This window comes from Osmia bicornis, chromosome 8 (assembly GCF_907164935.1).
Source record: "Osmia bicornis bicornis chromosome 8, iOsmBic2.1, whole genome shotgun sequence".
NCBI lineage: Eukaryota > Metazoa > Arthropoda > Insecta > Hymenoptera > Megachilidae > Osmia > Osmia bicornis.
In genome coordinates this window covers 10,500,776-10,514,648 of record NC_060223.1, presented here as the reverse complement: position 1 = coordinate 10,514,648, position 13,873 = coordinate 10,500,776, and the positions used below count along the sequence as shown (strand labels likewise).

General features: G+C 38.3%; 1 protein-coding gene across 14 annotated transcripts in view; it reads left to right on the top strand.

Annotated features, from left to right (window-relative positions):
• Nucleotides 1-13,873, top strand: part of LOC114877671 (pleckstrin homology domain-containing family G member 5-like) — a 50,613-nt gene that overhangs the window by 1,390 nt on the left and 35,350 nt on the right. For 4 of the 14 annotated variants that reach the window (XM_029190555.2, XM_029190556.2, XM_029190554.2 and 1 more), the window contains exons 2-6: nt 891-1,422; nt 1,693-2,099; nt 4,564-4,651; nt 4,793-4,874; nt 7,331-7,436. In XM_029190555.2, the coding sequence (XP_029046388.2) occupies nt 1,278-1,422; nt 1,693-2,099; nt 4,564-4,651; nt 4,793-4,874; nt 7,331-7,436 (828 nt within the window). In that variant the 5' untranslated portion in view covers nt 891-1,277. Of the gene's footprint in view, nt 1-61; nt 1,423-1,692; nt 2,100-4,563; nt 4,652-4,792; nt 4,875-7,330; nt 7,437-13,873 lie in introns of those variants that run through there. The other 10 variants (XM_029190561.2, XM_029190557.2, XM_029190564.2 and 7 more) reach the window with 7 other exon arrangements.

Sequence of the window (13,873 nt, the reverse complement as noted above, 5' to 3'; positions counted from 1 at the left end):
TTTCTATTTTACGCAATTGATAGGTATAATATCGATGCTATTAAAAATTATCTTCGTTTCTAAAAATTCCATAGACTATTTTCGACTAGTCATGAAAAAAAAACTTACAATCAAGTATGATAACTTCGATATGGTAAATTCATGTCGCAATGATAAGAACACGATAAGAAAAAAAATACACTGATACAGTTTAAGTGCGTTTCTTAACTGCAACGATTATTGCCACGTGACTTCGTGGAAACACATCACAATATCACAAATAAAGAAACTTTTGCAAACTTGCCAAAGAATATCTTCAATTTTGAAACTTGAAACATAGAAAGAAAATTGTAGCGTATTATTAAATTTATCGTTCAAGAATGGAAGGTGAGCGATAACGTGGCGCGATAGTTAATTCGACATGATTTATTAATCAAGTTTATTAATTTCACCGAAGCTTTGAATAATAAAATCAATAGCTATCCCACAAGATTGATATAATTGATCCTTTTATTGTTTATTGGTGATAATTTGCCTCTGGGTAGCGACGTTTAATTAATTGCAGGCTTTAATGAGATCACTTCGCAAAGCTAACAACACGATGTTGCTAGCTCGTTATCAGTGTTCATTACGATTCCTTTTTAATCCCTATTGTTTGCTCGCTGATTGTTAAAAAGGGAAGTAAGCTTGGAAATTTTGAAATTAATATTGTGTATCCGTCTAACGAACAATAAGCAAGTTCAGAAAGAACTGGAAATTTGTAGTAGAGGGGACGACCACTTTGGCACGACCTTCGCTATGGAAGTTTGCTTCGTATTGTTGTCGCACAATTAGTTCTATTGGCATTCGGTGTCTGTTCGTCATAATGCGAGTCCATCAATTTGCAATAATCGAAATACAAACGTTTGCAGTAATCGTTGTTGCATCTGAAGCAGTAAAGCGCGACCTCGACGAACCCAGCATCTTTTTGGACAATTAATCTAATTTGTGTTACTATCGAACCTATTCAATTAATAATCAACGAGATATAAATGTTTCGAGTAATCACGGTTGCGCGTGAAATAATCCAAGTTGATCTGGATGAACCCTGAATCTGCCTGGACAATTAATTCATCGTAATGAGATACTCCGAAGCTTATTGAGAGTATTAATATACAATAATCGAGATATAATCTAACCCCTTGAATCCCTTTGGGGGAAGGAAACACGACTGATTTGACCAGTTAAGAAACGACTTGATACCTTTTTAAGTCGATTTATTGAAAAGGAAGTGTACTGGTGTTACAAATCTTGGCAAGATGACAACGCTGAAGAAGGATGAGAAAAGGGCTTCGAAGAAATCAAAGAAGGGGAGCCAGAAAGCATCCAGTCGCAGCGTGAAGCCGGTAAAGGAAGATCGTGTAAGGAACAAGAAGTCGAAGGAAGAATCAGGTACAACGTTGGGTAAACTTTACCTCGAATAAACCTATTTTTACCGGATATTATACCCTGCGATGTATTCTCCCGTCTTGTCGTTTCAATTTCCCTTGAAAAATGAACTGTTTGTACTGTCAGGAATTGTATGGTGTATGATGTTTGAGCTGCGAATACTATGACTTCCATTTCTATAATATATGTAAAACATCAGCATACACAAACATAATTTCGTCTTGGGCGGAAGGTCCATTTCTCATCCAACATTAGATCTGACGAATGTTTTTTTTTTTGTTTCAGATGAACCAGAAAACGGGTCACTGTGCTATAACATCAAAGTCGATGTACCGGAAGAGGTGACGGAGAACCCGGTAAAGAGTGGCGGAAAATTCGAACGCAAGTCATCGTTTCGTCGGAAACTCGGTTTACTGATAAGACACAGTACCGAGTTACCGGCGGCGATAAACCGGGGTCTGGAACCCATTAAACGTAGTCTAAGCTTTAGCAAAGATTTAAATCGATTACACGAACCCAACAAACCATACAGGGCGCGTGGCGCTCATTGGTACAACAGTTTGGTGTCCTTGGCAGAGGATGAGTGTCTGGATGAACCGGATGTTGCTTCGTCGAGGAACAGCGTGTCTGAAGAATTTCTTTCCCCGAAGGTTCAAGTCACAAGGACCCAGAGTCTCATCGACACCACTTTTGTAAGTTTTTTTTTCTTAAGGAAGGGGATGTTAATTGATGACAGCAAAAGACTTTCTACCATTACCTTATCGATCCAAGGGATCCTTCGATTTAACCAACACTGAGTTATGTAACGATCACCTCGGCAATTAAGGCCGTAATGAGCGTTCCCATCGAATTTGAATAGGATTTTAAATGAATTTGAAATGGAAATCGAGCGTTCAAGAGATTTCAAGCTGGATTTGCATTTATATTTAATATAAAATCCGATTGAACCAACGTTAATAGACCTAAATGGAGGGAAACGTATTAACCCTGTTTATTTTTTTTATCTGTTAATAGTTTTGGAGAGAACAAAACTACGATAGCTTGATTAAGTTTCAAACGTCACGCAAAATTTTGTACTTCCGTTCTAAATTCAAATTGACATTTCTCTGAAACGTTTCAGACAGTTCTTATTAGCGGCTTAACTCTTTGAAATTAGACGCACCTTATTTTATTCAGAGAAACGTTTGAACCCTTGCAAAATATTGCCAATCTAATAACATTTAGCTGTTCGATTTCTAATCGATCATCCTGCGTAGTCGAATAAATTTTCACGGGGAAACGTGGCGAGCTGAACGGTTGAAAGAAATATTTTATTCCGATGGTCAAACAATTTTATTGCGCATTGCGAATTCCCCGTTCACCTCGTATTTCAATTTATAAGCTAAACGACTCGTACGTTCGTATTTGACACAAGAGAGTTTTCCTGAATGAGATCGATTTGTTCGAATGTTCTTCCTATTTAAATTTTAATTAATATGCACTTTAATTTCAAGTCATTAATTATCCGACATTTGTTTACGAAACAAAACAACATACGTAACGTTAGTAAAGGAAATTAAGCGCAATGCGTACTTGTGTTAATTAATGAACGTCGGACTGCAATTCGGATTGAATTTCTAGTTTCTAAAACTCTTTTACGCTTCCACTAAAAAATTATTGAATTCCTACCAGAAGCAGGTAAAAGTCTGAAAAAATTATTGCGACGACCCCATTTGATGAAACAATAACATTTTCTATAGATAAGACAAGTCGAAGTTCGATAAGACATAGCGGAGATAAATTAATGTCCAATAACTCATATATCTTGTGTGATATAATAACAGTTGAAACGAATGTCTTATAATACGGCGACGCTTTTTTCGTTGCCTCAAATAATAATTAAATATAAGTACACTTTTAGGCCAGCAGTCGAAAACAAGGTGAAATGTGAACCAACCTTAAGTCTGCTAGCCGCCTGCTGGAAACATGATCAATAATTTTGCCCTCGCTTCGCAAGCTGGCCCGGGATCATAAATATTTGGATTTCAGGCTGGAAGAACGCCTATCGTGGCTCATATAAAGAGGAATCGTGAAACGATCGAAGTCAGCCCTTCTGCAATTTTTTGTTCAACCACGTGTAATGTAGGAAGCGCATTAAGCGGATGAAAGTATCCGTACCTTGCTGGTATACAGTTCAGTACGACAGGGCAAAAGAGATATCTGCTTGAACCATGTTAGAAAAAAGTTGTTGGATCAATGCAAATACAGTGTGCTGCAAAGAAAAAATTTTTGTTAAATTTTCTTCAATATACAGAATTTTGGAAAAAAAAAAACGGTTCAATATTTACAGGGTAGATAGGGTAGTAGTTACTGGATGGAACTGAATAAAGAATATATAAATAGAAATTAAGTTTTTCAGAGATGGGGATCAGGAAGGCAACCTTCGTTAAATATTTGCCAATATACAGGATATTGAAAAGAAACGCGTTCGAGACTTGGGAAGTAGATGGTATTTATTGATGAACCGAATGAAAAATATGTAAAAGAGCATGAATTGTTTTTGAGTTTGTTTTAAGATTTTCTTCTAGAGACACGTGGGTGCAGAAATCTCTGTTAAACATGGATCAATATGTAGGAGCTTCAAAAAGAGAAGGGTTCTTAATGAAACTTATGTAAATAATATCAACCCTTCCGGATTTAGAGATGAAGACAATTTTCATTAGATAGTCACGAATATAGCTATTTCATTTAAATTCCATGCATCTGTACGTCGTGTAATTAGAATAGCGAGCTTATGTTATTAAATTGATACCCTTTAAATTAATCCCAAATATCCTGTTGCTAATCCTTTGTTAATAAACTTAAAAGTAGAAGTGTAATGACGTAATCAAGTTTACTAATCATTCATTACTCGATTCAGGATTTACCATCTAATCCTCAGGAACCCTTTTTATGTAGAACACCCTGTAGAAACGATTTTCAGGCAAACGGTAAATCCTTCTCGACTTCATTCTAGCACGAAACAAGGATTCTCTATCTTGTCCGCGGTGCATCCTTTATCAAGACGAACTTATACGGGACTACCGTTTATTTCGAACCCTTTCTCGAAACGGACTTAATTTTCATGTTCATTCAAGCATTAAGATTCGATGTAAAAGAAATTGCATTCTCCAACAGGCTAGAAGTCCAAGGCGACGGGTGAACGAGCTTTTGAATCGAACCGCTCCTTACGGACGACACAGCGATCACTATGACTCCACTATAGGTAATTGAATTTCTGTTTTCATCCCTAATACACTGGAAATCTTGAAAACGAGAGGCTGTCGTACAACTCGTACAATATACCGAGTGGGTCACTAGAACTTTTTTTTAAATCATTTAACAATCGACTCATCTTTTTTTTCAGATTTGAGTAAACCACCCTGCGAGGCTAGTAGCCTTCCGGTTCTAAGCCATACTTGCAATAATGAAAATTGCAGCGTACCTCAGTAAGTAATGTATCATTCGTAATGTAGCAACGTAAGTTGTTAAATCGACAAAACACATGACCTTACGAGCAGATTGACTCCCACGGGGGATGGTCTTTGCTATCTACAACTTTCAGTTAATTAAAGTTCTTTTCTTGGCTTGTTGGTGTTACTTTTGTTTAAAAGAAACTGGGTAAATTACATCTTCGAACCGCTTGATTTACGAGAGTGCAGACAGGTTTTCTTGTAACTCGTGTTTCGACGTACGAGCTTTCTTCACGTGCGTCGGTGAAATATAGAAGGATACAGTCTTACCTAGCGCCATTCATTCAAGAGAAGATGCTTTTACTGACGAAAAACGGAGAACTTTGCGAGAATTTCACCAGTGATCGATACGTCGCGTCGTCTTTGGATAGAAGCCGGTATCAATCTCGGCACTTTTCAATGCAGAAAATTTAAATTGAAAAAGCTGAATCATCGTATATTTGATAATTATTATTGATAGTCGATATTCGAACCGTCTGTAATTCAAATTTTCCTCATTTGCGAAAACTACCGATTGACGTAGGAAAACACTTGTTAGAAAGTTGAAACTTGTTGTATAAATCGTGGCCAGTTCCGATACTCATTACAAGCATGCCTTCAACTTTTGTTTCAAGATGCACTGCTTTCCGCACCCCTTCTCAGTGAACCGTGAAGTCATTCGTTACCACTTCGAATCACCTTGCACTACAAAAGCATAAGTTTACGTGCCATGCACGTAATTGGTTCGACCCAGTTACTAACAATCCCGAGAAGTACCCGGGCCGCGCTAGCCCTGAGCAATTCCGGTTATTCTTTCTTTTCGCGGATAGGAACGAGAAGAACGTAGCATACGACGAAATCCTTTCCTCCCCTCTTCCTTCCTTTTTCTTTTTTTAAGTCGAACCGAACAATAACGTACATGCGAGTAGTAGAACCCTTTTCATTTTTCATTCTTTGACCCCAAAAAATTATCCGTGGAATTAAATTTAGAAATTCGAAGAAGGGTTGAAGATACAGACGCGAGTAAAGTATGCACCTAGGATACGAACACTTAATTTCCTCTGAAAGGATTTAGAAGGAAGAACCGGATGGAAGGAAACGTTTCTTCCTACCCAATCTCGATAATGCTTAGCCGAGTTCTCATAGAAAGATACACGTGTGTGGTTAATGTTTCATCTCGACACCAGCAAAGCTTTCGAGTCGAGAAAATATTTTAATCAACGAAAGATCGTCCTTATGAAACACAGACTAATATATGGTACACACATACCCACGATTCGTTAGATGTCTTTTTTTCAATTCGTGCCTAACGCATTGACGAACGAGGAGAAAAAGGAATCCTTGTCTTATTCTTCTTGTCCGGTGAGATTTATGCCATGGCGAAATTAAAACCCTCAGAGAAAGGTTAAATACGAAGTATCTTGAGATCGTTTCTACGAGACTGCTTGTACTCGAAACGTGCAGCTTCTTCGTTTGCATATTTTCTCTGGATCGAGACTAATTATCAAGCGATAATTGGTTCTCCTTTTAATTTCAATGGAACAAGTTTTTGAGTTAGTCGGAATTATTTAGATGAAGATAAAGCTGGCACGATTTCATCTTCGTTTAAATCTTCAAGTTGTATTAATTAAGATTCAAGCTGGTGACACACCGTATGCGTCTTGCAGGGAATGCGTGTATAAATTCAAATTCAAATTAATTAATATGCAGATTTTTGCTTTTACGAAATTTAAGAATAATCAAAAGCGCTCGGGTCTCGAGTTTAACACGAGATAAATCCACGTGATGAAACCGCGATTTCATTTCCATTTATTTCCTTCACAATATTCCTTTTTTAGTTCCTAACCAACATGAATTCCAGTTTATCTAATGGAAGGATGAAACTCTCTCTTCACATCTTGCATAGCAATTTACTAGATCCACCTGGAATCGCGAACCATGTAATTCACGATCGATCGAGCTATTAATCACCAACGCGAGAAGTTCATCAGCGTTCGCGTGACAATATCGAAAACCATTTCATTTTCAATTTATCTACCGTCCGTCCATAATACATCCGCGTAGATAATTCGAAAAACGAGAAGGTTCAACTAGAATGATGAATTGCGACGACCACGTTGGTTTCATGATAAATGAGGAGGAAAAAATTTGAATGCTTAATTAACAGGACGCTGATAGAAACTACGTATACGAACGAAAATGTTCGACGTATCATCCTTTTCATCTTTCATTTTCTATCCTTGACCCTCTCTATTTTCATCGAAATCGTAAATTTTTATAAATCGCAAAAGCCTAAGGTATATTAGGGAAGATCTTGGTGATACTCTTTCTTTCGCTCAGAAAAACGTACATGTGCTGCTTACTATACCATAATCCTGTTACCTATCGTTTTATTTATCAAGTACCCCGCAGTTAGTAGAGTTTATATTTATCCAAAGAACTTTTTGTTTCAGCCGTGAATGGGAGCAACAGGTCAGGAGCGAATGCAGAAGCCTGAAAGCCGGTGTTCGAAATTTGTCTCTGCTGCATGTCGGACAATTCTCCGCGAACCATCAGAAGGTAAATGTCTGACAAGCAGTTTAATTAGTTGAACGCTTTCGCCAGCAATGTTTCGTTTATACGCGTTTAGACACACTACCCGCAGGGGTTCCTGTTCGAACTTTGATAATTATAGATCTGAGAATATTTTGCAACTCCACGGGACTCGTCGAGTACTTTAGAATTTTTCTGATATACTTGGAAATTAGAATAATTGAAATCGCACATTGCTAAGCTTTAGTATACTTTGAGATGATAAAGGTAGAAATTAATTTATCGTAAATAGTAAAAACACAGAGTGCAATGTAACCGGATGAAGTTACGAGATCAATTAAGGTCACAAAGATAGCTGATAATCAGTGAATTTTAGTAGGAAACGGAACGAGTGCATTAACTTTGCATCTTCGTTAAACAACGAGCGCACAGGTGTCCTCATTAATTAATAGCAAGGTAATCGCAGGGAGTGTCACGCTGAAACTACGTAGATGGACAGCGTTCCTCTGATAATGTACTTAAACTGGGGATCCTTTTTAAGAACATTTAGTCTTGGAACAACGTTATCTCGTGTATAATTAATGGCAGAATCATTCTAATGAGTAGGGATAAAATGAAATTCGTTATACGCGGTAAACAGATTAGGTTGGAATGGACGTATGTTTCATGTAATTACTTTTATGTAATGAAATGGTGTCAAAGTTGATGCAACAACCTAACAAGGTAGAAGTCAAAATCTCTTTTTCGAAAAGCAAAAAAATGGGAAAAGCGTTCTGAGGCTTTGTCGGGGTCTTTTGACTGACGAAGCACGTCTGACGGTGAACAATCGTGGTTTTCATGCGGCGAGGCCGTAAAAAGGAGCCCGCCAGAGGCATCGGCTGCGTTTCAGCCTTTGAGAACGAGCCAAAGATACGTCCTTTTCGTACGTCTATCCCTTTATTAAGCGATTCAGAACCGTCGTTGGCTGCTTATTATTCACAATAATTGTGTTCTGGCTGCCGACGATTCATACTCAAGGAAGAAAGGCAGAGCTTTCACGAAAAGACGTCCTTGCGTCGAGTCTGATTCCCCTTGAGCTTTTCACACGTCGAGTCAAATGTAAAGAATTTTTACTGAAGGGTTACAATTTTACCTACCTGTCTGCATGAAATCTAAAGCATAACCTTTTGTTTCAACCTTGTCATAATTTTGTAGCAATGTTTTTAGAATAGAGAGTATTTACTTTGTTGATTTCGTCGTATAGCAAAGATAATAATTGTCCTCTTTATTATCGTGCAGAATTAATTACATCTTAAAGTAACATTGTAATAACTGTAAAGCTGCTTAAGTAAAAGCAATTACTTGCAGCTTTTTGCTTGTAACTATTAAAAGGAGACACCATAAAGAACGATATAAAAATGCAGTCAGACCACAATTCAATTTCTTCGTCGTAAATGTTTCAACTGGAAATCTCATTTCGAGCGCAGGCTTTTCGAAACAATACCACGGAGACCAGTGGTGAGAGTCGACATAAATTGTAATACAGTCGAAGGAAAAATGAACGAAAGAAATTTAAAAAAAATTCCAAATAACATTTCGTTGATATTAGATCTCTTCAATTGTTAGCTGCTATTGAATCGTATAGAGCTTATCCGTTTCATTCGCAAGCACCGAAGGTGTTTCCACAATTCTCGAAGTCTTCAGGTTTTATTTGAAAACTCAGCCCGATTGAAGAAACGTGGATTTATCGCTTGGAACCCGTCGATCCCCTGTTGGTCCACTCTTCGTCTGCAAATCCGATGAAATCGCGTCGATTTTTCCTCGCTTCGTAAATACAGGAGGAACGGTGGGTCATTAAATTCGTCGAAGAGGAAACACGATCGCATGGAAAGCTTGATGTTCGAGCGTCGATTTCACCTCCCGAAGTTTTTCTTTTTTCTCTTCTCCCTCTTTTTCCTTTTTTCGGGCTCAGAGTTGGGGCTGGACAATGGGAAACACGGATCGATGAAGAAATTAATGGGCGTTCTCCTTTAATACGGGGCAAAAGGTTGCTCTTCGTTTCATCTGACGCCTCTCGCGAATCTCTGACAGCTTTCTACATCGTTGCCACGATTTCCCTTTCTTTCTTTTTTTCTTTCAACGTTCTCTTTTTCACTTGTTCTTCCGTTCCGTTCCGTTTCGTGCTCGTTTCACCGATTTCATTCAATCTGTGCAATGTACTGTGCTACTTACCGCATGTATCGTTCTGATGGAATAGATGTTCGTATCGGTGTAGCAAAGAATCGAACAATTTCGATGGGTCTGGCAATTCAGCGCGAAATTTTTAATCGTTCACATTTTTCCACGGGAATTCATGACCGAAGTTGCCTATTCAAAGAGAGAACGATTGCTCATACGTGAATTTTCGCCTGATAAATTTTCTACCTCTGAATCGTTGTTCGATTCAACGTCTCTGAATAGGATTAATTAATCTAATTTAATTAACGTAAGAGTCAAGCAAAAGTGAAAAATATCATATTTTTTATATTATCTGTCTGGTGGTCTCAATAAGACCCTCCGTAGTCTTTTTAGAATTAAGATGATAAAAGCCACTTTCAGAAGACTTGTTTGTTGATCAACTTAGTTCGAGCGTAACAGATTAACCGGTGGAAAGAAGTTTCGTCAGTCTTGACGTTTTAATGAGCGAAACACGAGAAGACCCCGAAGATCGTTTACTTTACGTTGTTAGATTAAATTATCGATTTCGGCTGATGATACGGTATCTTAGGCCTTTCGAACAAGGATCAACGAAGATTCTGGTACTTGAAACTTTTGATCGCTCTTCCGAAACTTTTCTGTCGAATTGGTGCGAAAATAATTCAAATTCTTAACAATCGTCTTTAAATTGTTTCCTCGACAAACAAAATATACTCTCTTTGAGAAGAAACACGGTGTTCTACAAAAATTCTCTACCGTCATTATCGAAATTTCTCCCTGCGAAAAAAAAAGAGAAAATATTGCTGGAGGCGTCTGCGAAAAAAAAAGAGACTTCAATTAAAGGAGCTCCAGAATATTTCTCGAGCCCGTTTTCTCACCCCTGTTGGAAAAAAAAGAGAGACGAAGGAGAAGAGAAAGAAAGGTCCGTTAGGTAGCTCGGTGCCAAAAGCCTCGTCCTACACGACCTTTCTCCCTTCCTTTACGCAGCCAATTTCTGCGTTTCTCGTTCGAGACGGCCAAACAGGAGGGTAGGAGAATAGTTGACAAGAAGAAGCCACCGGGTGAGGAGGGTGTAGGGGGTGCGAGGGCGGTTGAACGCGAGCCTGAGGGTGGGTTTCGGTGTCCGCGCAGTTTCGAGCCACCCCCGTACGATGAGAATCGGCATCGGAGGGGGTTGGGTCGCTGTTCGAAATGACGGAGGACGGATTTTCCCTCTAGTAGGACGCGCGACCTCAGCCCGGTTAGATCGACGCCGCCCTCGCCCCCGAGACTAAGCGAAACGCGCTCAAACAAACCGACGAACGGAACGCGATCACGATTCCGCAACGGGCTGTAGCGCTTTTAATCAAATCGAAATTCCATCATTCAGCGAATCTATTAACCTTGTCCAAGTTCTCTTACAAGAAAATTCCTATCGAATGAATATAGAAAAAAGAAGAGACAGGGTGGTAACACTTAGTGCCGGTGAGGTCCTTCTTTTTGTAAAGTCCCTCTGAATAAAAAAAAAAAGATGAAGAAATTAATAGAAAATTAATCTTGTCAAATAATTGTACGGCTTAGCGCAATAACACCCATTCGAATCGATGGAAAATTAAGTTTCTTAAGAAATCGCTGATTTAAACGAATAGAAACAGTAACAGCATAGTAAAAAAAAAAACAAGTTCTTGGTAGAATTGAACGAATAGAACTTCGATTGATTAAAACGATTGAAATCGGATTGGAAGGAAATAAAGGAAATTATTAGGTCACCGGAAATGACCACGTCTGTCTCGCGTACGAGGACCGATCGTGGTGGTTGATTCGGAATCGAGTCACGAGCAAAGGACCTTTCCAAAGAGATAACGCTTGGATTTCCCGAGATGAGAAGGAAACGTATGAAAAAGTGCAAAGCATCACGATTCCAGCAGGCGTAGGAGTATCGAACTGATGACGTAGAGAAGTAGAGGGACCGGAAGTAGCGGAAAGTCTCGAGAGAAGGGCCGATTGTCGCTGCTGGGCGGGAATTTTTTGATCGAACCTGATCGATTTCGTGTCGAAGGAGAGGATCTAACGTCGATGAGAGTCGAAGGTAACGTTGCATTTTGCTTGAATCGATCTTGTAGGAACTTGGTACGGAAAATCGAGTCTCTGTTGTCTCTTAGAACCGGATGCTTTCGTGTGGAAGCGCGAAATACGAATGATTTAACTGCTTCGATCGAATCTTGAAACGCTTTGGCGATTTCAAACTCGCTGTTTTATAATCCATGGATGGTTTGCTATTTAGTAAATTTACATTATCAAACTTCAGCGTCGTGTTGACCTCATTTCTTACAAAATAACTCTTTCGCAAGCAGCGACACAGCCTCGCTGTTATCTTGAGTTTAAATAAAAGAAATCAGACTCCTCGAATCTCTAGCGAAGCCATCTTTTTTATATCACAATGAATAGAACACGACTTGCAAGGTAGAAAAATGTAGATCGCTTCGCAGACCTTCGGAAATCAAACTTTTATATCTATGAGTCAGCTACGAGGATAGGAATTTCCTACTGTAAGGCGAGAAACGTCTTGTACGCGAATACACACGAGAATTCCAACTTCCCAGCGATAAAAGTTTCAAAAATTGCTTGCATTTTTATTGCAACGATCAGAAACTTTCGTAGCAAATAATACAGGATGTTTTATTAAATAATCGCAATGGAAACATTGATATCAGGAAATCTTTATTTGTTTCTAGATTATAATAAAAACGAAAAAGTAATGTAGCAGGTGTTATCTTAATGTCTGGTTAGGATCAAAGAATTCGCTTGAACAAATGTTTGTCTTGCAAATCAGTTTATTACCGATTCAAATTCAATTCATAAATCCCGACTGGCCTTGAGTCGACAACTTGTCAGCTTATTCATGGAAGTAATTGTACACGTTAATGCGCATCGTTTTCCTAAAGTTCCCCAAAGATTGTCAAAGCAATCTGGGAACAGTTGTAAGGTTCACAGAATCTTTGAAAAGTCGTGAAATTACTTTACCAGCTCGAAGGTTAAAAAATCACAACAGAGAAGAAATAAGAGTTGTCCGCACCACGTGTATCGTTCGGTGTCGCGATGGTTAAAGCAGTGTTCTAAAAGGAACTAGGCAGAAGCGACTCGTGCATAAATTAGCAGTTTCCGCTACAGGAAACAGCGGTTCGATCGAACGCGGCTAGTATCGACCACGGACTTTATTCTCTCGTTCAAAACGCTTACTGTCGTTCGAGCTGACGATACGTTGCTGTGTTCGATTTCGCGAAAACATCGGTTTTCCATCGGTTGGCACGCGTTCCTGCTTGTTCAGGTTGTTCGCCATCAATTTTGCACCTACTCGCTCCTCGACCACTCTCTGCACTTTTCATTTCCATAGATTCCTACGTACCCTTCGGCATTTTTGTCAATCGATAAGCGTAATATTCCAACGGTATCCTCATTTTTTTTTTATAATACATTCTGACGGAGTACTGCGAGGGCGAGCTGAAAAGTTCTTTTCCCTCTGGGTTATTTTAGTTATTGAAATTTTAGTTAGGAAAATAACACACACCAAGCGAAACTTTTCAACCCGATCTGGAAATTATAAACAATTAAGGATATCGTGGTATTTTAGATATTAAAATTTTAATAACTAAAATAACAGGAAAAGGTCAAAACTTTATAGTCCACCTTCGTAACATTATAAACTATAATGTGATAGGTATTCCAATAATTAGATTGTAGGGAAGAAAAAATATTGTAGTACTTGTTGAAAGGCTAGAACGTAACTTTTCATTTAAGAAACTTCCGTGAATGGTAAAGAACTTTATTCGAGTTGAGTTTTGTTCTGAAAGAATCTTAGATATTTGAGTGTTATAACTGATACCAAAGGAATTTCATTCGGAAGTGATTGAAATTCTTCGATGAAAAGGCGAATAAGAAAAGATGAGGTTACAGAGAGCTTTTCAAATAAGAATTGTTTAAAACTCGTGCTCAAATTCGAAGGTTTCTCATAGTACTTTTCAATAAAATTCCACATTAATAGATTTATCATAATTGCGAACAATGCACTGTGCAGTGTTAACAATTTTCATTGCCCAACAATTAATTATGGATACGTGAGAAACAAACTTTAGTAATTATCATGAGTTAACAATTATTGAAGTAAATTGGATTTTAGGGGGTTCGTTTAGAGAAATTCATACACGTTCAGACAGTGGGTCAATTTGACAGCAACGAAGTTAATGAATACGCTATTTAATTATCAACATTTGGCAACAAAAAAAAAAAACAAATACTTGAATGAAAAGCAT